The sequence below is a fragment of the Erpetoichthys calabaricus genome, chromosome 6, assembly GCF_900747795.2.
Source record: "Erpetoichthys calabaricus chromosome 6, fErpCal1.3, whole genome shotgun sequence".
NCBI classification, from domain to species: domain Eukaryota; kingdom Metazoa; phylum Chordata; class Cladistia; order Polypteriformes; family Polypteridae; genus Erpetoichthys; species Erpetoichthys calabaricus.
In genome coordinates, this window is record NC_041399.2 from 1,282,400 (window position 1) to 1,308,946 (window position 26,547).

The 26,547-nt window shown below is 53.1% G+C and overlaps 1 protein-coding gene across 2 annotated transcripts in view; it reads left to right on the forward strand.

Annotated features, from left to right (window-relative positions):
* The window catches only part of plxdc2b (plexin domain containing 2b), a 62,007-nt gene extending 36,912 nt beyond the window's left edge, over positions 1 to 25,095 (forward strand). For both annotated transcript variants that reach the window (XM_028803340.2, XM_051929264.1), the window contains exons 6-14: positions 75 to 193; positions 840 to 939; positions 5,812 to 5,907; positions 8,607 to 8,688; positions 12,219 to 12,279; positions 16,886 to 17,042; positions 19,865 to 19,903; positions 22,873 to 23,033; positions 23,808 to 25,095. In XM_028803340.2, coding sequence (XP_028659173.2) covers positions 75 to 193; positions 840 to 939; positions 5,812 to 5,907; positions 8,607 to 8,688; positions 12,219 to 12,279; positions 16,886 to 17,042; positions 19,865 to 19,903; positions 22,873 to 23,033; positions 23,808 to 23,927 — 935 coding nt within the window. In that variant the 3' untranslated portion in view covers positions 23,928 to 25,095. The remainder of the gene's footprint in view (positions 1 to 74; positions 194 to 839; positions 940 to 5,811; positions 5,908 to 8,606; positions 8,689 to 12,218; positions 12,280 to 16,885; positions 17,043 to 19,864; positions 19,904 to 22,872; positions 23,034 to 23,807) is intronic.
* The last annotated feature ends 1,452 nt before the right edge of the window (positions 25,096 to 26,547 follow it).

Here is a 26,547-nt window from a genome sequence, read left to right on the forward strand (position 1 = left end):
GACAAACTGGGCAGCGGGGACAGGCATGCATCACCCACATGGAGGTTTGACCACTGTCCTTCTGTCTGTCGTAGGCACGGCTCTGGTGGTCCAGTGGGACCACGTGCACCTGCAGGACAACTACACCCTGGGCAGCTTCACCTTCCAGGCCACTCTGCACAGCGACGGACGCATCGTCTTTGCCTACAAAGAGGTGAGCGGGTGCTTCCTGGACATGTCTGGCCACTGGACCTCATTTCACGACGACGGGTCAGGCCTTTGGTGGGACCTCGCTGACAGGATGGCTCTGGGACGTCCCACTGGAGCACAGGGAGGACAGTTAGTTATAGCGCCTTTCACAGTGCACGTCATCACAAGGCTTCAGTTGGACAGTATGTGGCACAAACAAAGACAGCCGGACATGCCAGTCCAGCAGTTGGCACTTTGATGAATGGAAAAACAGTTTTAAAGAGTCAGATGGCTGGCAGTCACTGTCCCCAAACAGATGACATCCATCTGTGACCCTAAGTGCTTTAGAAATCCCATCAGCCCCTGGGGCCCTCTGGTGACCAAGGTGTCAAACACAGCGACGTGGTATCTCCCTTTCCCTGCCCACTGCTGAGTCTCTGTGCCACGTGCATGGAGGGATCTTGAGCACAAGCACCCTGCACCTGTACCTGTCAAAAGGCGCTATATAAAGTCAATCCCTGACTCCTGTGTGACCTTCCATGAGTTACTCCTTGCCCCCCAGAGGTGCCACATAGCCTGCCATGTGCTTGCATTCCTAACTGGTGCTTTGTTTCAACGTGGCACTGTGCAAGGCGCTATATTAAAGAGTCTCTCTCTCTCTTCTCTTGCAGATCCCCATCTCGGTGACTCAGATCAGCTCCGTTAACCATCCCGTCAAGGTGGGCCTGTCTGACGCTTTTGTGGTGGTCCACAAGACTCAGCAGATTCCCAGTATGTAGCCCCCCTTCCTCGTCTTTCTTTCTTCTTCATTTTGTTCCTCGTTGCCTGCCGACGCCGTAAAGCGCTGAGCTCGCCGTTTTTATTTTACACATCACAGGTTATAATTAGATTATGCAAATTGCGCCCAGGCGCTCGGTGGGCTTGCACATTTATTTTGAACTTGCATGCACAGGCGCCTTTCTGCTGGCGGGCCGAGGCGCCGCCGTTGCCACTTCGTTCATTAACACCTCCTCTTGGCACATGAAGGCGCTCGCCGTCGGCAAACGCCTCCTCTTCACAGCCCACCTGCCGGTGATGAGCAGCCAGTAGTGGTGGGCTTCTGTGGGGGTCCGGTTCAATTCTGAGATAGCTGCCGGAGGGTGGGGGCACCATCGTGGAGGGGTGGGGTCCAGGATAGACTGGGGGTGGAGTTTTACTTTTGGAGGGTGGGGCTTCACAGCCAACAGAAACGGAGGAGGAGCTTCATGAGCAGGGTGGGTCCTCAGAGGGTGGGGTTCCTGTCAGGGTGGTCTCAAAGCCCCTTAATGTGCAGACACCCCTAAAATAAAAGAACAATTACAAAAAATAAAATCTCTGCTTCTAGTCAGCTGACCTGGAGAGGGAGCCATAGCAGCTCTGGAATATTCTACTGCCGAGGGGGCGGGGCTACTTCATAGGACCTGGTGGTGGGCGGGGCTACATGAGGGCATGGGTTTGGTGTCACGCCCATCACTCATTCGGGTTGCAAATAAAGGGGGTGTGGCTACAGTGTAAGGGGTGGGGCCGCAGTGGTGAGGAGGGCATCATGCTGGTTTTGACACGAAGGGCGCTATATGATTGGACATGTAGTGTGGCACTGGCACTGGCACACACACACACACACACACATACATATCAGTGCCACTCACTCAGTGGCTCCTCCGAATTGCTGAGGTGCCAAACTTTAATTATCGCCCATTAAAGTCGTTTTCCGCTAATCTAATTAGTTTCTTCTCACCGCTCAGCCCACGGAGTTTGCAGCCTCATAATCCGAAGGAATGCGAAATGAATTCCTGGCATTATTTACACCTAAATGCGTCTGCAACGGAGGGATTAGTAATAAAAAGCTGTGCCCGCGACGACAAATTTACAACAGAAACCTGCCAAGCAAGAAGAGGCCCCCAGTGTCTGATTTGAGTGCCAGGAGCCTCACTTGTGTCACCTGAGCGTCAGTTTCAGCAGCCCAAGAGGCCACAGGCATTTGGTGGACATGGTAGGACAAAATCAAGTGTCAGTGGAGCCCCCTGGTGCCTGTCTCTGGTCTGCACCATCTCACCATGCCATCAGTGTTGCCAGGTGCGTTCGTTTGTGTCAAACCACACTGGGGGCAAAGGCTGCCCTGGCAGCACAGGGAACGCGCCAACGCTGGTTGAGATGCCAGTCTATCATATTACAAACTCACACTGACTGGTGACGGGTCACTTAGAGCTGCCAATCAACATAAAGCACACGTGTTTGGAATGACACAGACATGACATGGGATTTGAACCTGTGACTCTGGATCTGTGGGACAGCTAGGTCACCTGCTGTGTCACCATTTAACCAGCAGCTCCCTGGCATGAAGTTCACCCACACTCAGACCCCCACATGGGGTCAATCTAGAGGCGGACATCAAATATCAAATGGCGCTATAGGGGTGTCCACACACTCCGATGGCCCTGCATGTCCTCTGCAGCGTTTGTGTACCCACGCATGTGGCTAATAGCACCATATACAATGACATCAGACCCCACCAACCAGAAATGCTGTCTGCCCCCAACCCAAGACCGCTGGGATGTGCCACTGCAGTCCCGTCCTGGGATAAGCAGGTTTAGAAAATGGATGGAACTGGGGATTTGTCGCCATCCAGTGGCCAAAGTGCCCAACTGTAAAAGCAGGAGGCTTTGGGCTTTGTTCTCCACAAACACGGCCTGCCTGGCAGAACCTGTTAATTGAACTTCTGGCCTTTTGGGGGTGGTGGGGACAAAGATCTGGGTCCAGTGGGGCAGATGGGCCACTGGGCATAAGGAAGATGTGGGGCTAAGATACGAGATGAGGGTCATAAAGAGGAGGAGCAAAGAAAGGAGAAAAGAAGGCTGAGGAGAGGGGGGCACGAGGACCAAACAAGGGGTCACCATCACGGGACCACGGGATGTATGAGTGTCCCTCCTTCTGGTTTTTAGCATCTTTAATGGGGGCATTGCTTGTTGATGACAAATGGGCCACAAGTGATGCAGTGCCATGTGGCGGGCATCATTACCACACATGCAGACCCACTAAATAACTTGTGGCCCCAACTCAAATGCACACCACAAACACAAGACTGGTGAAGCATGAGAGATGGCACCTCATCCACAAAGCAATTAAAGTAATGGAAAGTGAGGACTACTTGGGTGGGTTTTGGGTCAAAAGGGCGTCTTCTGCCCTATTTTTGGACGAGGAGCTCTGGACTGAGCAGGAGCCATCACTTCTGTCCTGGCAGTGACTTCTGTCCCACTGACTGGCCACCAAGGTGTCCTGTAGGTCAGCGGTTCTTTGTGTCCATTTCAACTGAGCTTGGCCACCCTGAGGACATTTGGCCAGCGTAGATGAGATGAATAGAGTGACCTGGACAGGACACTTTAGGAGATGAAGGGGTGAGTCAGCCATGGCTGCTGTTTGCTCTTTCATTTTGCCCACCCTGACCTCAGGCCTCTGGACATTGACCTTCTTCTTCTTCTTTTAAGGACATTTAAATAATTGGGACAAAAACTGGCCATTCAGCCCAGCAAGTTCATCAAAGTGACCCCCATGTCAGGTTATGAAGGTCCTGAAGTCCAACTGTCCACCCCACTAACTGGTCACTTATTCTGCGTGTCTAACATTCACCCCTCATCATCTCCGCTTGACCAGCATCCATCTGTGTCCTTTAAACTCATGGCTGGGGTCCTGCACACTAATCTAACCTTCATAGTTGTTAACACCTCAGTTGGGTCGCCCCTTCATTGCCATGAGCTCCTTGGTCGTCCTCCACGGTCCTGAGTCCTCCTCGTTCTTCCTCAGCTGCTGAATCCACCTGCTGGACTTTCTCGAGTGCTGCTGTGTCTTTTTTTGAAATGTGGAGACCACAGCTGACCACAGCACTCCAGATGACTGGTGGGCTGTAATGTAAGTATGACCCCCCCCCATCGCCCTCTAGTGACTTGGACTCCAGACGTCAGGGCGCTATATTAGTCCTCTTCATGGCTTCTGTCCCCTTCAATCAGGTTGCCTCTTCAACTTCATCAGCCCCTTTCTATGGTCCTGGATCCCCCTGGTCACTCTCCTCTGGACTCCCTCGAGTGCTGCCCTGTCTTTTTTGAAGTTCACGTGGCACTCTGGGTGAGGCCTCACGACTGCGCTATGCAACTCTCCATCTCAAGGGGGCGCTATCTAGGGTGTCAGCCTCAATAATGGCTCCTGCCCTCTGTCTTCTTGTAGGTCGTGAGTGACCAGTCCACTTTGACCCCGAGTTCCTCTTCTTCTGTTAATGATTGTCCTGTGCCTTACTGTCAGACCCCCACCAGCCTCACAGGAGGGGCGCACTCAGACTAGAAGCTGGTTTGGATTTTCTACAAGGTCGAAGGCAGGCTGATGTTGGCACTCATTTTTTGTCAGCAAATCGAGTGTAAAAAATGTGGTGCTGCGTGGCGGGCATAACGATGAGCGAAGAGCACAAAGGGCACCCACATGAAATCCAGTCAATTTCAAAGAAAATGAAGTGGGGGGAGACGGGGGGATGAGACGTGTCATTTAGTTTGGAGGAGGGGGCAGAAGTGGCTGAGGCCTTTAATGACAGTGTGTGGTGGAGCCAGCGTGCCCGCCAGTTGATATGGCAGCAGTACATCTCCGGGGATCAAGTCAGGCGTGTACATCGGAAGGGTCAGGATGAGCGCAGTAGCTGACCACTAAAGACCCCTGTGCCCAGATTTGAATTGGGGTACCGCTCAGAGATGAAGAGAAGGGCACAGAAGGCTGGCATTGGTTTCCTCTGCCACGGCAAAATCAGAGCAAAGTCAGTCAATCAATCAATCGACGAGATGACCACCCAGTCTGTTCCTTGCGTTTACCCCATCAGCTTTTTGATGTTTGCTTGCTGTAGTGATGGCGGAGATCCACACCATGGGGGAGGCTCGGGCCTTTTGGGGGGACCCTTGATGTCCTTTCCTAACTCAGATCCCACTGGTGGCTCCCACCACACATTTCTAACAAACGGTTTAGTGGGGGCCCATGGCGTGGAATGTGGCACATTAGATGACCTCTGCAAGTACCATGCTGATTAAGAAGGGCACTAAAGTGGTAGCCTGGCACAGTGGGCACAGCTACTAGGATCCCGGGTGCAAGTCCTGGCCGGGTCACTTTCCATGTTCTCCTCGCGTCTTTGTGTGTTTCCTCCAACACTCCACCGATGTGCACAGAACTTGAACTGGTGCTCTGACAATTGCCCTCCATGACTGGCATGCCTTCTAAGAGCAGTTCAATCCACTGCCTGCTACTGTCCAGCTGTGCTCTGGTCACTCGTCACCTTGTTTAGCTGGACAAGTGAAAGGTGATATATAAGATAAGGCGTAACTGCGAGTACTCGACATGAGCAGCAAGTGGCTGTGAACTGCAAATCAGACAGCCATCGGTTCAAATCCCACCCTGGCTCTCCCCCGTTAACCTGCCATGCCAGGCGCTATATGGGGTTAGGACTGAGACAGGAAGCTGTGCTAAGCTACGTGTCCCCACAGTGCTTTGAAAGAGACTTGGCGAGGTTGGGTTTGAAGTCACGCAGTGGTGGGGTCTTTGGGGGCCGTCTGGGTCTCTAGAGCTTCATTGACCCTCCTCTTCTCTTTCTGATTTCAGACATTCGTCGACGGACCATCTATGAGTACCACCGAGTGGAGCTGCAGAAGGCGAAGATCAGCAACACCTCAGCAGTGGAGATGATGCCACTTCCAAGTAAGGGGTGACAGCAGGGTGACTAGAGGGCTGGTGGCACCAGGGAAAGGCGCTATATAAAGGCTACAAGTTGAAAACCTAGTGAGACCCCAAGGGGGTGCACTTCAGCCAACCTTTACAGAGCCTATAGGTGGCGCTGTACAATATGACAGGGTGTGAAGTTCTACCAATCATATGTTCACTGTGCAAGGCGCTATATCAGAGCTGGTGGGCTTACTCCCCCCCCCCCCCGACTCCCCAGTCACTTTGCTATCTGAGCTCACATCCCAGGACAGGGAGGCACATGGGTGTTGCCCCCCCCCCGTCCATATCTGCCATCGGTGCAGTGACTCTTTTGAAGGCGTCGTGTCCTCATTAGGCATTCGCTGGCTCTTCTGTCGACGCGGCGCTTCTCACTTCACTGATTCTCCACGCCAGCCGCTTTTTCTCGACTCAAACGTTTCTGTTTTTCCTTCTCATCCAAAGGCACAGCCGACGGCGCTCGGCCTTTTCATTTCTTCTTTTGTCTCGGAGGCGCCCAAATGTGAAATCGCAAGGCGTCCAGGAGAGCCAATTAAAGGGGGCCTGGAGACGTGACGGCCGGCGGAGCTGAGCAGCCAGCCACGGGTGCAGTGCCAGGGCAGAACTGCAGAACTTCTATCTATCTATCATATAGTGCCTTTCATTTCTATCTATCTATCTATCTATCTATCTATCTATCTATCTATCTATCTATCTATCTATCTATCTATCTAATAGTGCCTTTCATTTCTTTCTATCTATCTATCTATCTATCTATCTATCTATCTATCTATCTATCTATCTATCTATCTATCTATCTATCTATCATATAGTGCCTTTCATTTCTATCTATCTATCTATCTATCTATCTATCTATCTATCTATCTATCTATCTATCTATCTATCTATCTATCTATCTATCATATAGTGCCTTTCATTTCTATCTATCTATCTATCTATCTATCTATCTATCTATCTATCTATCTATCTATCTATCTATCTATCTATCATATAGTGCCTTTCATTTCTATCTATCTATCTATCTATCTATCTATCTATCTATCTATCTATCTATCTATCTATCTATATGAATGTCTTTTATGCCATTTCTTCATTCATCCATCCATCTCTATATCCATCCATTCTCTTAGCCCTCTGCCTATCCTGCACTTATTCGTCCTTCCATCTCTCCATTCTTTCCGTTTGACCCGCTTATTCCAGTTCAGGACAGTGGGACCCAAAGTCCCTCCTGTGAGCCGGTGGTCAGTCCTGATGCTCCACGTCTCCAGCGTAGTTGGTAGGATTGGTATGAAGCAGCTCAGTGGGCTGCCCTCAGGAGTCCTGAGCAGGTGGGACGCCAGGTGGACTGTGGCGGGCTGCACCATTTGGAGTGAGTGGCCGGTCAGCGGATGAGTGACGTGAAGCACATCCGTGTTTTTCCTCCTCTTCCTCGGCCTCAGTTCTTCTCCTGCTGCTCTTCATTTGCCCCCCTCCACACCTCGTGGGCTCCGCAGCTCTGATCTCCACCATCTGAGCTCTCGAAGCTGAGACGAGTCAATTAGTCGAATCAGCTGAGGCCGCAACTCTCGTAAAGTGCACCCTGCGGTTCATTAGTGTCACATGCAGCGCGCCAGCCAGCGTAATAAGCCCCTGTTATCGCCTCGTCTGCCCACTTGATCCTGTGCTCCATGTCCCTCGTCTTTTTTGAATTCTGACTCGCTGCAGATCTGTCAGGTGTTTGTCTCGTTCAGGTCTTAGGCTGCTGGCTCAGTGACCGCATGGCACTCTGCTGTCCCTGGTGGTGCCCTGTGGCCCACAGAGGACAAGTGTGGTGGTCCTGCAGCAGCGGGTCCCTGTGTGACTGAATGAGCTGCCAAGGCTGACACTAAAGGGACGTCACAGTTTAGGATGAAGTCAGCTGGGAAAGGCGCTATATCACATCACAAGGGTCATTGTCATGTTGTCAGGACGGTGTCACAAACACAATGACTGTTGCCATTTTGTGTTCTTGATTTCGTGGGTGTCACCATTTTGTGTGGTATGTCCCCCTAATTACGGGACACGTGACCTCAGGTGGCTGTGACTGTCTTTTGTAGCTTTGTGATCAACTTCAGTGGCCTCATTTAACAGCTGATGAACGGCCTCTGTCCCCAAATTCTGTCCCCAGTTGGGAGTTGGGACCCAGAAAGGACAGAAGTGGATGAACCTGCGAAACACTGAGGGGGGATCCAGAAAGAGCCAATAGATGTCACTCACAGGGTTGGGGCTCCGAAACACTCTGATCCCCCCCACCTGGCAGGTCCACTCCAGAAGGGACGGAGTTTGAACCCTGGTCTGAACTGACACCCTGGCCATACAGCCTGACCAGTGCAAACACAGAGAAGGGAGGGGCTTCAACCAAATGAGAGGAGCCAATCCAAACAGGGCAAGGGATAAGGGGCGGGCCTCCTCTGAGGGAGGGGCCTGTGGTAGTGGAGTCTAGAAAACAGACAAGAGTGGCAAGGGGTGGGGCTTCCACTTTGACACGCCCTCTCAGATTTCCTGGCTGATGTTTTCTTCATGTGTCTGATTTGTTGAAGCAGTACAAGAGCCAATGAGGGCAAGGGGGTGGGGCCATGAGCAGTGATGGGCAGCATTCCCAGGCTCCGCCTCCACTCACCTCCTTCCTCTCCTTTTTTTGTATTTTTGTTTCTTGCCAGCTTGCCTGAACTTCCAGAGCTGCGGCCCCTGCATCTCCGCTCAGATCGCATTCAACTGCAGCTGGTGCAACAAACTGCAAAGGTAGGCAGGCGGCCCCCCCAAGGCCATGACGCTGGGTTTGAGGGGCTTCATCTGCAGCCACAAATGATTTTATTATAAAGATTTAGTCGCCTTCCATGTACAGAGTCGCTGCTGGGCCTGTGCCCACGAGAAACTCAGGAGGGCGCCACCCAAGCCACTGGCCACAACTGTGGAATTCCCTTTGAAACTTCAACTTCCAAGACAGGTTTATGAAGAGGAGGCATCCAGGAGAGTTGGGGGCTCTTTGGGGTGTTTCTCGAGGGGCTTCAGGGTTTCATTTTTCTTCTCTGCTTTTCTGGTTGCTTTAAATGTGACCAAACTGGGCACCACTGCCAGATGGCACACTCCAATGAGTAGCTATAGTGCCTTTCAGACCCGAGTGTCAGACTGGCAAACACATGAAAGCCTAAATGGTGGCCATCTCCCCTGGTGGCCTGTCCCCAGTGTCACAGCTGCTCGACAGTTGGCTGCCCAGTCACCAGTGTTGAACCACCAATGGTGCTGTTCTTCCTCATCTCATCTTCATCCTCGAGACTTGAGGTGCCCCTTGACCTGCCTTTGCTGTGCCCGCTCTTGGCATCAACAGTCTCAACTGTTTATGCAAGACTCGATGGAAAGCAAACCTATGGAAGGCGATGAGGAAGCAGGAGACGCGCCGATGAGCCGATTTCTGATGTCACGTCCGGTCACTTGGGGTCATTGGATGGACGAGGGTCTCTGTTAGCATCCTGGAGGGCCAGGCCAGCAGGTGGGGCAGTGAATTGGCCAAGAGAGCCCCGCAGGGTGACACGATGACACGTGGGAGGACAGATAGGCACTGGGAGACCACCAAGTGGACATGGGCAGCAGCAGGGGCCGAAGGAGACCACCAGGGTGAAGTGGCTTGGGGTGTGAAGTGTGAGGACGTTTTAGGGTGCAAAGCCCAGGTGGGCATCGCCTCCTAGTGGCGCTAAGGGAGCCCAGCAGGCGGTGGTCCTCTCGCTTCCTGCATGTATGGAATGGCAGAGCGGAGTCGCTTGGATCAGATGGGAGTAGAAAATGATGGACTTGCCCCCTCCCCCTCACCCCTCGCCCCCTGCCCCAGTGCGGAGCACTTGCCCATCGTGGGTCAGTCAGTGTGAGACAGGACTTGAACCCGTGTCCCTGGAGTTCTCATACCCAGGCTGTGTGCTTCAGCTTTGGGACGGTGCTTACCGTGAGAGGCGCTATATAAATCTGCTGCTCAGTGACTTCCCCCCTTTTGGGTTTGTCTTTGTGGTTTGGCACACGGCGCCCGCCCCCCCTGCCCCCCCGTCACGTTCCTTCGTTATTCTCTTTCCACTCGGCTTCGCTTTAATAACTTTCTCTTTTTCTCCGTCTTTTGTGACAGGATGCTGTCACTTGCTTGTGATTTTTTATTATTTCATCGCCTGCCACGCTCCACCTCACACGCCGCGCTCGACCGCTCATCAATTCTAACCGTCGCTCGCTAATCAAACGTCACGGCCAGCGCTCCTGCAGATGGTGACACATATCACAGCATCTTCCCACTTCATCTTTTCCATTTTTTCGTCTCATTTGCTCCTTCTTCTTCTTCTTCTTCTTCTTCTTCAGTGGCGGGTGTCGGACCCTCAGAGGCGCCGTCACGTCTGCTCACTCGCAGCAGGGGGCATACTCTCGAGACGGCCTGCCACCTCAAAGTGTCACAGGTGGGAGGTGACACAATATGAAGAAGGGCACACGCTGCCCCCTGCCCTCCTGCCATGCCACACAGAGCCCTCTGGTCACACCCTGGCACACACCCTGCTGCTGTGCCATGGTGACCCAAAGTGCCAGGTGACTTGAGCTCTGGCCTTGAATTAGGACATTGGGATAATCAGGATGAAGGACCACCAACTGGCAGGTTATGGGGGTCCTGACAGTCTCACTGCCCACCACGTGACTCGCCCACTTGTTCCACGTGTCTGTGTCTGTTCTTTGTGTGATGAAATGAACGCGTAATTAGGGTCCGCCTGCGTCTCTGGGGTCTCATTGAGGAAAGTAAACCAGCAGCTGGTGTGCGGTGGGCTGATGTCCTTCATGACGCTGACCTCGTCAGTCTGGTGACCTCCTCATCTTGAAGGCTCCTTCAGTCCTCCCACCTCAGCCGCTATCCTGGGTCCTGAATCAGCCAGAGGTGGGGGGCTCTCCTCTGGAGCTTTGGGACTTCTGAGCGGTCAGTGATGGCGAGAGGTGGTCCTTCAGCTGATGCCCTCCATTTTGTGTTCACGCCCTTCACATTCAGGCACTAACAAAAAATCGAGAAGCATTGTGAGCAGAGACCTTCGTAATTGACGTGTGGATTATGTGACATGGCTGGGGGACAACACCTGTGACCGCACGGCTCTGGTAAAATGGGGGCCACAACTCAAGGTGAGGCCTCACCGGTGTGGGGTACAACCCGAGCGCCGCCTCCATTGTGGCTTCATGTCCCAGCTGGTCCTGTCATAACCTCAAGCTCTTCCATGAGATCCATTGGCTTCTTCTCCTTCTTGGCCGCTGCTCTCTGTGGTCCTGAATCGGCCCTGCTGCTCTGCTCGGGACTTCCTCTTGTGCCACTTTGTCTTTCTTTAGTAAAATGGAGAATGAAACCCAGCACTCCAGGTGACGCCTCACCGGTGTGTCACATGAGCCTAACCTGCCTAGACATCGGGGGGCACTATATACCCTAACAACAGTCCATTAGCCTCCTCAATGGCTTCTGGTCACTGTCACCTCCCTCAGCCTCAGTCCACATCAGTTGTCCTCCTCTGGACTTTCTCTTCTGCTGCTTTGTCTTTTGTTTTTGTAAAATGGAGGCTGAAACTGAACCCAGCACTGCAGCTGAGGACCCACCTTGTACTGCCCACTTCAGGGCGCCATATAACCTGTCACCATCCTAGCCATCCCCTTCGTTCAGGTGTCACCTCTCAGGCTTCTTCCATCTCTCCTCCTCAGTTTCTTTAGCCTACGGAGGACCTCCAGTTGGGATGAACACAAATGGCTCTCACCTGCAACTCAAGTGTTTAAAAAGCTTTGTGATGGATTTGTTCAGAGCTGGGGGCTTCGGCGATGACACGTTTAGCTCGAAAGTTCACTCCATGGTGGCATCTTTACCTGGCGCTTGTGTCACTTTGCTCTCTTCAATGGCTTCCCTCGTTGTTCTTTTATGGTTCTCTGGGTTGTGGGAGTCAGCAGTCCATTAGTGACCTGAGTCCTGCTGGGGGGCTCAGGGCTTCTTATCCATCTCTCTTATATAGTGCCTTTCAAATCTGTTTGTCTGTTTGTGTTGACTTCTCACATACTGTATGTATTGTACTGGCACAAAATGGCTGTCATTGTATCATCCAGGTGGGCACCACACACTGCTGGTGACTGAAGTCGCTCGCCACTCTCAACAGTCAGAACAACGCTAGATACATGTAATGTCTAGAGACCCCTTCTGACACCTGCTGGACACTGCGTGTAAATACATGTCCTACTGGGGTCTTCACCACAGCTCACTTCTCCTTATCCTTCTCCTTCTCCTGCAGGTGCTCCAGCGGGTTTGATCGGCACAGGCAGGACTGGGTGGACAGCAACTGCCCTGACGAGGTAGCCATGCCTTTGACTGTTTGCTTGATGTCTGCTGGGGTGGGGAGGCTGGGGGTCCCAGACAAAAAAAAAAAAAAGTGATGCAACTGGGGGGCCAGTAGAGGGCAGCAGACTCCTTCACTGGATTATGGCAGCACCACACTTGGAGAAATGGATTCATCTGACCCTGGCAGCCCTGGCGGGCAGGCAGCCTGGCCGTGGATTGGGTGGACGGATGTGGTGAATGAAGAGGGGCTCATGTCTGATATGCCTTGGGATGTGTCATGTGACTCTCCAGCACTTTAAAGGAAAAAACAAGACCCACGGCTTTTAGTTTTGAAACCCGCATCTATCTATCTATCTATTATATAGTGCCTTTCATATCTATCTATCTATCTATCTATCTATCTATCTATCTATCTATCTATCTATCTATCTATCTATCTATCTATCTATCTATCTATCTATCTATCTATCTACTTCTGACAGGGGGCTCTGCCAGACGTTCCCAGCAGACCCTCACAACACGTTTGGGCCTACCAGACCTGACCGGCATCCTCCCCCACCATCGAAGCCAACTCACCACCAGGTGGTGATCAGTTGACAGCTCCGCCCCTCTCTTCACCCGAGTGTCCAAGACATGTGGCCGCAAGTCCGACGACACGACCACAAAGTCGATCATCGAACTGAGGCCTAGGGTGTCCTGGTGCCAAGTGCACATATGAACACCCCTATGCTTGAACATGGTGTTCGTTATGGACAATCCGTGACGAGCACAGAAGTCCAATAACAAAACACCGCTCGGGTTCAGATCAGGGGGGCCATTCCTCCCAATCACGCCCTTCCAGGTCTCACTGTCATTGCCCACGTGAGCATTGAAGTCTCCCAGCAGAACGAGGGAGTCCCCAGAAGGTATGCCCTCTAGCACCCCCTCTAGGGACTCCAAAAAGGGTGGGTACTCCGAACTGCTGTTCGGTGCATACGCACAAACAAGAGTTAGGACCCGTCCCCCCACCCAAAGGCGAAGGGAGGCTACCCTCTTATCCACCGGGGTAAACCCCAATGTACAGGCTCCAAGTTGGGGGGCAATAAGTATACCCACACCTGCTCTGCGCCTCTCACCGGGGGCAACTCCAGAGTGGTAGAGAGTCCAGCCCCTCTCAAGGAGATTGGTTCCAGAGTCCAAGCTGTGTGTCGAGGTGAGTCTGACTATATCTAGCCGGAACCTCTCGACCTCGCGCACTAGCTCAGGCTCCTTCACCTTCAGAGAGGTGACATTCCACGTCCCAAGAGCCAGCTTCTGTAGCTGAGGATCGGACCGCCAAGGTCCCCGCCTTCGACCACCACCCAACTCACACTGCACCCGACCTCCTTGGCCCCTCCCATAGGTGGTGAGCCCATCGGAAGGGGCACCCACGTTGCCTCTTCGGGCTGTGCCCGGCCGAGCCCCATGGGTGCAAGCCCGGCCACCAGGCGCTCGCCATCGAGGTCTGCTGGGAACGTCTGGCAGAGCCCCCTGTCAGAAGTAGCTTCAACTCCAACCTCTGGCAGAACTTTGACCACATCCCAAGGGAGGTGGGGGACATTGAGTCCGAATGGGCCATGTTCTGTGCCTCTATTGTTGAGGTGGCTGACCGGAGCTGTGGCCGTAAGGTGGTCGGTGCCTGTCGTGGCGGCAATCCCCGAACCCATTGGTGGACACCGGCGGTGAAGGATGCCGTCAAGCTGAAGAAGGAGTCCTACTGGTCCCTTTTGTCCTGTGGGACTCTGGAGGCAGCTGATAGGTACTGGCAGGCCAAGCGGAATGCGGCTTTGGTGGTTGCTGAGGCAAAAACTCGGGCGTGGGAGGAGTTTGGTGAGGCCATGGAGAACGACTTTCGGACGGCTTTGAGGAGATTCTGGTCCACCATCCGGCGTCTCAGGAAGGGGAAGCAGTGCAGTGTCAACACTGTGTATGGTGGGGATGGTGCGCTGCTGACCTCGACTCGGGACGTTGTGGGTCGGTGGGGGGAGTACTTCGAAGACCTCCTCAATCCCACTAACATGCCTTCCAATGAGGAAGCAGAGTCTGGGGACTCAGAGGTGGGCTCCCCCATCTCTGGGACTGAGGTCACCGAGGTGGTCAAAAAACTCCTCGGTGGCAGGGCCCTGGGGGTGGATGAGATACGCCCGGAGTTCCTCAAGGCTCTGGATGTTGTAGGACTGTCTTGGTTGACACGTCTCTGCAACATCGCATGGACATCAGGGACAGTGCCTCTGGATTGGCAGACCGGGGTGGTGGTCCCCCTCTTTAAGAAGGGGGATCAGAGGGTGTGTTCCAACTACAGAGGGATCACACTCCTCAGCCTCCCTGGAAAAGTCTATTCGGGGGTCCTGGAGAGGAGGGTCCGTCGGATAGTCGAGCCTCGGATTCAGGAGGAACAGTGTGGTTTTCGTCCTGGTCGCGGAACAGTGGACCAGCTCTACACCCTTAGCAGGGTCCTGGAGGGTGCATGGGAGTTTGCCCAAGCAGTCTACATGTGTTTTGTGGACTTGGAAAAGGCGTTCGACCGTGTCCCTCGGGGAATCCTGTGGGGGGTACTCCGAGAGTATGGGGTACCGGACCCCCTGATAAGGGCTGTTCAGTCCCTGTACGATCGGTGCCAGAGCTTGGTCCGCATTGCCGGCAGTAAGTCGAACCCGTTTCCATTGAGAGTTGGACTCCGCCAGGGCTGCCCTTTGTCACCGATTCTGTTCATAACTTTTATGGACAGAATTTCTAGGCGCAGCCAGGGCGTTGAGGGGGTCCGGTTTGGTGGGCTCAGGATTGGGTCACTGCTTTTTGCAGATGATGTTGTCCTGTTTGCTTCATCAGGCCGTGATCTTCAGCTCTCTCTGGATCGGTTCGCAGCCGAGTGTGAAGCAGCTGGGATGAGAATCAGCACCTCCAAATCCGAGACCATGGTCCTCAGCCGGAAAAGGGTGGAGTGCCCTCTCAGGGTTGGTAGCGAGATCCTGCCCCAAGTGGAGGAGTTCAAGTATCTCGGGGTCTTGTTCACGAGTGAGGGAAGAATGGAGCGTGAGATCGACAGGCGGATCGGTGCGGCGTCCACAGTGATGCGGGCATTGCATCGGTCTGTCATGGTGAAAAAGGAGCTGAGCCGTAAGGCGAAGCTCTCAATTTACCAGTCGATCTATGTTCCTACCCTCACCTATGGTCATGAGCTATGGGTAGTGACCGAAAGAACGAGATCGCGAATACAAGCGGCTGAAATGAGTTTCCTCCGCAGGGTGTCTGGGCTTTCCCTTAAAGATAGGGTGAGAAGCTTAATCATCCGGGAGGGGCTCAGAGTAGAGCCGCTGCTCCTCCGCATCGAGAGGAGTCAGATGAGGTGGCTCGGGCATCTGATCAGGATGCCTCCTGGACGCCTCCCTGGTGAGGTGTTCCGGGCACGTCTAACCGGGAGGAGGCCCCGGGGATGACCCAGGACACGCTGGAGGGACTATGTCGCTCGACTGGCCTGGGAACGCCTTGGGATTCTCCTGGAAGAGCTAGAAGAAGTGGCCGGGGAGAGGGAAGTCTGGGCATCTCTGCTCAAGCTGCTGCCCCCGCGACCCGACCTCGGATAAGCAGAAGAAAATGGATGGATGGATGGATAGTTATCTATCTATCTATCTATCTATCTATCTATCTATCTATCTATCTATCTATCTATCTATCTATCTATCTATCTATCTATCATATAGTGCCTTTCAGCCCTTCTACCATCCCTGGTCCATCGGAGTTTTCCTCCCATAGGCCGTGTTGCAGTGCTGCCCCCTACAGGTGTGTTTTTTACTGCTCCTCGCCACTAACCTTGTTATCTCTTTGAAGAAAAGAAAAGTGAAGAGGAGGTAACGTGCGTCGTGTCACTCAGAATACAAGAAGTGGGGCATCAGTGTGGGACCCCTGAGATAAGCCACAAGCAGGGGGTCCACAGGAGACTGATTGACAACCCTAATATTCAAAAGGATTTTTTGTAAATAAAAGTCCAGAAGGTTCTGATGTAATGAATATTTGAATATTCAAATTGGTGCCTTAATTTACATAAAAAGCAGACGGAGAGGAGAACAAGAAATGACCAGTAAAGTGCCACCCAACGCCTTCAGGGCCAGAAGGTCGCAGTCTAACATCTTAAGCAAAGAGCCAAAGCTGGCAGAGCCGATGCCACGACCCGAGCGTACAGTGCAGGCTTTCCTGGCCGCCCTCATCTTGTTCATGGACTTCAGTGAAGTTCTTACCTGCAAGGGTGAACAGACAGCAACAGAGAGCAAGCAGCAGACCAGGGGTCTTCAGTGGAGGGGCCGCACAGTCCTGCGACTCGAGGTCACCGTGTTGTCACACTCCTCGTACCCGGGGCTGCCCCCCCCTCCCAACACACACAGGATGGACCTTTCAGGCTCAGACCCATCAGGTTTACCCTCAATGGTGCCACCTGCTGAATTTTCCTGTCCATACAGTGTCTAGTCTTCCTGGGGTGGGCATATGGGGGTATGCAGGCAGCTCAGACTTCATTTTTGTTGCTTGTCACTGGCTGGGCAGGTGACCCTCTCAGTGGGCACTGCGCACCCATAACTGCACCCTGCTAATCAGGATCCCTTATTGCAGACTAAAGAAAAAGTGTGTGATGGCATCCCGGACACCACCAGGCCCCCGCCGTTTACCACGACGCTGCTGCCGCCGATGACCACAGGGAGCAAACTCTTCACGACGCTCAGCTCTGCGCCATCGACTTCTCAGTGGCAGACCAGCATGCCGACAGAAGGTAGGATGGATTTGGGCCTGCAGGGACTTGGCAGGAATTGGGCATGGAGATGGGGAGGCGGGCGTTGGTGTGGTGGGCATGACCATTGCCCCTGCTGTGTCATCTCGGTTTTCACTTCCGCGTTGGCTCCTAAAACTTCATCAGGCAGCACTTATGGCGGCTTTCCTGGTCTTCACCGTCAGGCGTTTCCTTCATTCATGCAGAAGAGAAAAAGAGCAGCTGAGTGTGGAGGTGGTGGGCATCACGTCGTCTTCATAAGGGTCACAGGGCAACGAGAACGTGCAGGCGGAAGGCCAAAGACATGAATATGGGTGAGGTCACAGTCAAGAGGTCCAGTCGGTGCCACCACAAGTCAGAGAAGCAGTGGGTGAACCAGGCTTAGCCCCCACCCCCAAGAGCCGCTACATCAGGGTCAGCCCACCAGGAGCAGCTGGAGATGGGGGGCCCCTGGGTGATCATCTTAATATCTGGACAGGGTGAGCGATAAAGGCACCTGGTCCGCTGGCAGGGAGGAGAAGAAAATATCAGTCGAAGAGCATGAAGAGCCCCCCACCTAACACTCGTGAATCGGGTCCTCCTGCTCTCGGACCACCATAGCTGTGCAGCCGTCCCGGTCAGAGGTGTGACTGTCAGACTTGCTGGCTTGAATGTCACATCCTTACTTTCAGACCCTCGTCTCACCAGTGGCATCTGTGGATTGAGGGCAGGTGGGGCACCGCACCCCTCGGCCAGTAGATGGCACTACAGTGTAAAGATGAACCCGTCTGCCCTCCTAACACAGCTGACTGGGGTCCCCGTGAGCCACCCTGGAACAGCCAATCACTCTCTGTGTCTGCCAGCTCTCACCGTGGGGCTCCACCCCTTCAGAGGGGTTTTCCTGCAATGCTCCGCCCCTTTTGGCCCCCCTCTCTGTGGCTCCGCCCCTTCTCTCTTCTGTGTGTTCATCAATGCTGATGTCACACCACGTGAATGTCACAGACCCCAGTAAGAGCAGCTGCACATTAATGGCCATGGGGGTGGCACAGGCAACTTTTAACAGTGCCCGCTAATCCTTTCTGCCATCATGGCAGCCTGAAGCTGGTCACTCCTCTTCTGCTGCAAGCCCCCCATGGCAAACATCCATGACTGGTGCTCTCTGTCAAGCCCCCTGAAGCGCTAATCCATAATGCCCAGTGCTGAGCTGTGCCCTTCTGCCATCCTCGTGGCATTTTCTCTCCCTTTGGCCCCTGCGCCGGCTGGGTAAGGTGGGTGCTCCGTGCTGAATGGCGGATTGCTGGCTCTGCTGACAGAGTGACTTGTTGTCCCTGTTGGGCTGGGGGCCGTGTGCTCAGCGTGGTTCAAGTTTCTAAACACCGCTGATGATGATGATGATGATGTTGTTCAGGTTTGGTCAGCAGATCTGCTTCATCGGGGCCACGTTTTCCGTTTGTGATGTCATCACAGGTCAGCACGGTACGAAATCGTATGGCAGGTTAGGCTTATGTCACTTCACGTCATGTCCTTCTTAGGGGCCGACTTTGAACCCTGTGGTTCTGGTGCCCCCTGCTGCAGCCAGCGGGGTGCCGTGCCCGCCTTCAGGTAGCCTTTTGTTTTTATGTGTTTTCAATGGCAGGAAGACATCTGTGACGGTCCTGAGGAGCCCCTCGGTCTGCTTGGAGGCGCAAGGCTCTGAGCATGGTGGCAGTGCCAACAGCTGCCATCTTGGAGCCTCCTGCTCATTTCTCGTCCTCTTTGGTGGAACCTCAAGTCATTTCTTTTTGCCCTTTTCGAGGGTCTTTTGAGTTTTTAATGCCCCGCTAGATGACTCCAATCTTTGACCTTCATGTCATTTCCTGACCCTGGTGAGATGAGATGATGTGGTGGTCCCCTTAGCACATTCAGGGTCTCCAGAAGCAGAGACCACACAGCAGCCCCGTGGCATGATGGACCCTCCACCACAGGTTACTGAAGGTCAACCGGCTGCCATTTTGTTGCTGGTCTTCACTGCCAAGCTGCTCCATTTTGTTTTATCAGCAGTGGCTCCTGCTGTTTCTGGGGGTCCCCCCTGAACCCCCCCACTCTCTGATCTGCTGTCCTCTTCTCACCACATGCTGTGGAGGTGGCCACCTTGTACCCCCGGTGGTCTCAGTTGGCTTTCTTCTGCCTTGAGTAATGCCAATAATGAACAGGAAATGATGGCATTCAGCAGTGAAGCAGACACCTATTGGGTAATTCCGGTCATGTGACTGGCAGAGCCATATTTTATAGGCCTCGTCCAGAAGGGGGTGGCGATTTGTGTCAGGGTGGCATCTCCGTTGTTCTCCAGTTTCCTTTCTGTTTGGTCCTGTTCTGCTCTGGGGGTCTCTGGACCAACCACAAGAGCCAGTGGTGTGTTTAGGAGGGGAGGGGGTGTCACCGAACACCATGTGACAACTTGAGGTCTGCTTGTCCCAGGATGTACCCTGTGGGGGCAGAACATCAAAGCAGGTAGGAAGTGACGCTCAGCTGAGATACTAAATGTCAAAGGTTGTGAAGGCCCGTCCACTGGGGGGGTGCCATATCCACACCTCTTGGTGAGCAAGGGCACACTGATGCCAAGATGGAGATGGCAGCTCAGAGATGGGGGTGGTCAGGTCGTTATGTCATCCCGATGTCAACGTGATACGAGTGTCGACTAATGTGTCACCTGATGGGTCTCACAGAGGAAAGTGGGACAGATGGGGACAATCGATCGGCCAGGATGGCTTTGAATGCACACAGTGCCAGTCTGGAGAGCTTGCTAGATGCCCTACATTGTGTGCCTCGGCTTTGCCCGCTCTTCTATTTTCTCTTTTCTCTTTCAGATGACACCAAGATCGCGCTGCACCTCAAGGACACCGGAGGTAGGTGTCACCAAGCCAGCTTTGTCCTCCCTGATTTCCATTTTTGTGTTTTGTATCTTCTCTTGTTATTTTGAGTCAGATGCCCACCATGTTGAATATCGTCATGGTGCTCTGGCCGCGCTTTTCCTCTGATGCCACGGTGAGGCCTCAAAATGGCCACCCTGAAGGACTCGGAGCCCCCGCCTTTCACTCCAAACACCTGAACTGGGACCATCTTCAGATTCAGAAGAGATGAGAGAAGAAGACCCTCAGAACCTCCGGTCCATAAGAAGGACCAATGGTGAATATCGAGAGAAACATCAGATGAGCGCACAGAAGAGGAAAAGCCAAATGGCGAATCACAAAAGAGGTGACCCCCCCAAATGTGAACCACAAGAGCAGCCAGGCCTTGGGGAGGATCACAAGGGGGAGGGACATAGGTGGTGGCCCCGCCTCCAGAGGTCCCACCCACCCAACACTGCCCTAAAGACAGCAGAAAGGCATGAAGAGTGACATAAATGACAAAGTGATGTCAGAGTCAGAATTGGGGTCAGCTGCCATCATTCTTACGGAATGTGAAGACTTGATGTCCCGAGGTAGAAGAACAGAACAAAGAAGAAGAGTATGGGCCTCAATGAAAGGTGGAAATCGACATGTATCATTGGTCACCTCTGATGGAGGTCCAGAGTGGGCTACTAAAGGGTCAAAAGTTATGTCACTTTATTCACTGACCTGAAAGTGGGCAGATGCTTGTCATTTGGAGCCTTCTGACAGTCGCTCTTAGGGGGCTGGGATCACCAGTAAAGAATCCCATATGAAAAATTCAAAGATGAGTGTCTGTTTGCTACATCTCTGGCATTCCAACACATGGCGCATCACAAATATTTGTTGTAATAAAGTACATTGCATTTGCCATTCCAGCAGATGGCATATCACAAACACTTGTAATATTGCATTTTATTCCTATGAATGTTTCTGATGTGCCACCTGTTGGAATGACAAATAGAATGCATTTTATTACTTCATGCATTACAAGATACATTTCAACAGATGGTGCACTGCCAATGTTAGCACATTGAATACTTGGACTAGGTGGGCAGCACACTTGGTTTATCGTATTGGTGATCAGCAACCTCATGTCCCCATCAAATGACACGCCACACACCAGCATCACCGATCCCCGCTTTGTTGATAACTTTGATCCTGGTATCCCATTAGGGGCTGAACCCCTGGGGTCTTTTTGGCTGAAGACATCTGGTGGTTTGTCATTCAAAATGTGGTCTAAAAATGAGGGTTTGGTGGGTCTAGAGGGCCAGAAATAGTGGGAACTCTAAAAAGTGTGCCATCTTGCACAATGTCACATGGGGGGTCATATGTGGGGTCTCCAGTCAGTTAGGAGGTGCCGGACAATCCAAAGTGACACCATTTTAAAGCATTCAGAAGGAGTTCTTAGGATCAAAAATACAATATGAAAGGTGAGCGTGTGACGGGTCAGCATGCCTCGGACCACCATGAAGTCCCCCCGCAAGCAGGAAAGCCGTTTGAAGATGAGGTAGAAATCCACAAAGCAAATGCTGAGAGAAGTTCACACTGATATTGGGTTCAGTGCTGTGCCCACTCAGAGCGGCTCGTCGGACCCCAGGAGTGTAGACAGTGCAGTACACACACACACAGGACCACCACACACACACAGTGTCACGACATCTCTCCTTGTGCCCCAACACAATTCCTGACAAGCACACAGTAATGACGTCAACATACACCACCGGCGGAATGTGGGAGGTGGAAGGTGGTCCCAGTGTCCCTGTTACAGTATGTGACATTCATTCAAGGACACCCAGCTGCACCCTCAACAGTGCCAGCCTGTTTAAGATGGCCTTGTGAGCCAAAGTGTTACAACGCAGACTTCACTTCCAAGGCCAGTGCAATGCATTCTCTTAAGCCACGCCCCCGGCGTCATTCACGCAGTCTCCGCCCCACAGGTGGCACCAGGGCTGTCAGTCAAGGCTCTCCTGCGCCCTCTGCTGGAGCTTCTCAGCACTGCTCTGACCCTAACTGGGGGTCTTCCAGAGGATGAATCCAAATATACAGGTGACCTTGAGCAGAGAGGCAGTGCCACCTGCTGCCCGCTGCCCACTCAGTTCTTCTCATTGGTGCTTCAGCTTTTCTGAACATGACGTGTGGCCATAGGGGGGCGCTGTTGCACCAACTGGTCTGGCATGTTAAGCCACTTTTCTAAATTTAAACATGGGAGAGATGTGAAGTGACTGCAATGTCACAGAGAATCAGAAGAGAAAGGCTTGGACCGGGTGACCATGGGGGCTGTAGACCCCACCTCGGCAGTTAAAACCCACCCTTAGATTTACATTCAGTCACACTAAGCATTAGAGCACCCCCAGGTCAAGACCCCATAGCTCCTTGTAGACCCTGCCCCTGCTCTGGAGGACATGACAGTAATGAGCCTTCAATGAGTCTCTGCCCTTACACTTGGAATGCTGAGGTCAGCTGAGAAATGAAGCCCCCCTCTCAGTGCCTTGGGGGTTTCTGTGTTCTCTCTAATTAAACACCTAAAATTAGGCCCCCTTAGTCCTGTGTCCCCCTTACCTCAACTCTTTTCATTTGAGTTTCTTTTCTGGTCACCTGCCATTCCTGGTGGCTTTTCCAGCGGGTTGGAAAATCCCAAATGACAATTAGGACAGGCTCCTCCTCTGACTCAGGCCACTCACTCCTGAGCAAATCAGCTGAGGAGGTCAGTGGAACTCAGGTCAGGCTCCTTGACAAACCACCAGGGGGCAACAAAGAGCATAGAAGGCAAGCAAAATGACAGGCCAGTCTCTGGTTCAAGTTACAATGGTGAAGACCACCAACTGCAGTCCAGGCATCTGGTGGTCCTGGCTGCTGAGACACCTGACCACTCTAAAAGGCACTATATGATCTGATGCCCATGTTTTCCTCCATTAATGCTTTTTTCTTCTCGTCTCGCTCCACAGCCTCTCCAGCGGACAGTGCCACTGAGAAGAAGGGTGGCTCACTGCACACGGGCCTCATCGTTGGAATCCTGTTCATCATCCTCATCATGGTGGGCGCCATGCTGGTGAGCGTCTACATGTACCACCACCCCACGTCGGCGGCCAGCCTGTTCTTCATCGAGGTGAGCGGCCGAGTCACCCAGGACATTCCCACCTTCACCCTCAGGTTGTATGCACATGTGTTTGACTTGGAGGGTGGCACAGTGGGTGGCACCTCCAGCTCACCCATTCATTTTCATGGGTTCAGTTGCTGTGGCCAGTCGATGTCTGTGTGGAGTTTACGTGTTCCCCCAGTGTCTTCATGGCAATTCCAGCCTTGGTCCATGTGAGTCTGAGGGAACTCAGCAATGGATGGACGGCCTACGTGGAATTGGGTCCTGCCTTGTGCCCAGTGCTGTCGGGGCAGGCTGCAGCCCCCTGGACCCTGACAACACCAGTCATCGTTCATTGGGCTTTTACTCTTACATTTGAGTCTGTTGATGGGTGGCACCCTGGATGGGAGGCCAGTGCAATTAAACATGAGGGGGCTGACGGGGTGAATCTGCAGGGTCCGGTCAGCCACTGGCACCCACCGAGTTCTCCTGCGGCTTGACAGTGAAGACCCAAGTTCAAGGGGGAGCCCAACATGATGGGGAGATGCAGAGAGACACATAGATGTGGGGGGCCGGGCATGTAGAGAAGCTCCGCCCCATTTATATAGCGACTTTATTATTTGCTAGTTGGGGCTTGAAATGATTTGCTGTCTAGATTATTGATTTAATAACAAGGTGATCAGTTTAATAAAAGAGTGGCATGAAGTCTGTGGGGTGTAGGGCGACGTGAAAGGCGCTATATAACAGGTGAATATCACCGAGTGACAATTAACTGAATGACTGTCTTCTTGTGCCCCCACACAGAGGCGCCCGAGCAGGTGGCCCGCCATGAAGTTTCGCCGTGGCTCCGGTCATCCCGCCTACGCCGAAGTGGAGCCGGCCGGCCAGGAGAAGGAGGGCTTCATCGTGTCCGAGCAATGCTGAGGGCGGCTCGTGTCGCTTGACCGCGGGAGGAGAGGCTGCAGTGCGGCGGGGCGCAGGCCACAGAGACGGCTGGCTGTGCCCTCTGAAGCCGCCCGCTGTCCCGTTCTTGTAGTGCCAATGGGACCCGCACCCACTTGCTGGACCCGGTGCTGACCAATCAGCGGGACCTCCTGTCCGTCCCATTTTCTTTCTTTCTTTCTTTCTTTGTTTTTTTGCACTCCTTCCTGCCTTCCTCAGATGACCACCCTGCTTGTGCCCGATGATTCGGCACTCGTCTAGAAGACTGGAGGGTGGCAGAACTTTGTACGCTGGTTTTGGGGCTGTGGAGCAGCACTTTGTGACATTTAATGTGACATTGAATGTGAGAGGGGAGAAGATGGAGAAAACTACTGAGTATGGTGGGGGGTGGCAATCAGTGGCAAGTGTCACCCCGCTTTATTTAAGGTCCTCGTGTGACAGCTGAGTGAGGGGATCAGCTGACCACACTGTCCATTCTTTTCTTTTTTTTTTGCATTATTTTTTTGCCCCCGTCCACCCAAAATATTCGTCTCCCAGAGCCCCCGCGTCACCACTTCCTGTCATGGCATCAGGACCCCGATGTGACCTGTAGGGACCCACTGCTGGAGCGACAGTCACTTTGACAAACTGTTTTCTTCTTGTTGGCCACTGCATTTGCCCCGGTGGTCCAGTGAATTCTTCTGCCTGACTTCCTCTTTCACTGTGAGCACTGTTACGAAAGGCGCTATAAAGCAATGACCAAACCTCCAGCCCAGTAGCCACACTGGCACCATGCCCGCCTGCAGCCTTTGGTGTTTAGTCCTTGGTGGCCTGCATGTCAATAAAGTCCATCCACACGGCCACCCGGCTGCATCCGCTTTCTTTAAGGCACCCGAATGGTGAAATGGCAGGGTGGTCTTTCAGGCCCCCCCCTCCACGGAACTTGGTGATCTTGGGATGTGCTTCCCTGCTCAGCAGTAGATGACAAGGCCCCCTAGTGGCCGCCCCAGACTCGCACTCGCCCCCCTGTGTGGGTCCCATCAGCAGTCAGAAGTCACAGAAGTGGACAGAGCCGGACTGACAAGTGAAAGGTGCTATAAACTCAAAAGGCAGGACTGCACTACGACCTCCACAGGGATGGCACTTGTTCACTCTGGAAGGGCACTATATACAGTAATAAAATGGGTACATTGGTGTTTCTCTGTTATTGAAGGGATGTGCTGAGGAGGCAGTGAACTTAAGGTGGGGGGATGCGGGGTCTTGTTGTGTCACCCAAAGTTTGGGTGGTGGCAGCCTGGCCGGCTTTGTCAACCTGATCTCAGATGAATCGAAAGCAGAGGCTTGGGAAGTGGGCACATCAGCCAGAATGAGCCCTCTCAGAGATCTGGTGCCTGCTGCTTGCCACCCTGCTGGGCACAGTTCACAGGACCAGTGCCTTACTCCACTTCATCCATTGTCCAGTGACCCTCTGGAGGATCAACGAGGGTCCAGATGTTTGACGATTGGCTGAGCCTGCTGCCACTCACTCATCCACACCCACCCAGCCATTGTCAGCTCAGCATTAAGCCCCTCCCATGCTACATCGCTTAAACATATAACCCCGCCCAGCCTGCTGTCAATCAAACACCCACTGTGATGTAACTGCTTGTCTTTGTTGGCCGTGCACTCTAAGCCCAATGGCTGTGAGCCGTTTCTCAGCCTGACCCTTTGATTGGTTCATTGGACTCATCCATCCATTTTGGTTTGGCCAAACTGTCAAGAAGGATCTCAGGTACAGTTGGCACTGCCCATCCAGGTCTTTTAAACTGGGCGAACCTGGGGTGAGATCTTCAGTATCCCCTGGGAGGTGCTGGGTGTCAACACTGGCATAACTGCCACTAAGAAGGCAAAGCGAGAGAGTCTGGGCAAAGTTGTCCTGGGATGGGCCACTAGGGGGCAGTGCCACCCAACAATTTAAACCTCAAAGCAAATAAAAGAGCAGCCTCAGGTTCAGGAAGATGGCATAAGAGAGACAAGGCAGGTAGGCAAACGACCTCAGGACCTCCAGTCTAACAGGTGGGAGCAAACATCTCCAGATGGTGACTTGTGGGACTGTGCCATCTCTCCAAGGGTTTGTGAATGGATATGCTCCACTGGGGGAGACAAGGCCTGGTGTTATTGTAGGCAAAGACCTCAGAAGTGACCTCAAGATGGAGTTAGGAGATCTGGGAGGTGAGAATGTTGTGGTCATCTGACGAGGGGGACAAGTGGCTTGGCCACCCAACGGGACAGACAAGAACACTTGGAGGAGAAGGAAGATCTTTTAGGTTGGTCTCCATGTCCTTCTTCTGGCCAAGCCAGGTCACCAGGGGGAGCTCTCCCACTTACAGTATGTGTATTGTAATGGCTGCTGAGGCAGGTGCTCTCCAGGGCCCTGCCAGTCAGCTCCCATGCCAAATGGTCACAAATGCCAGGCTTGCTGTCCTCCTTATCAAGTGAATCCTTGCTGATGGTCAGTGTCACCGTCACCTCAAGTGGTTTCTGTCCACTCAGACTGTCTTCCGTCCGCTGGTAAATGTCATAAATCAGAAGCACGTTGGCTCTGCCCATCTGCCCGAAAAGGGCACTGACGAGCTGCTGGGGG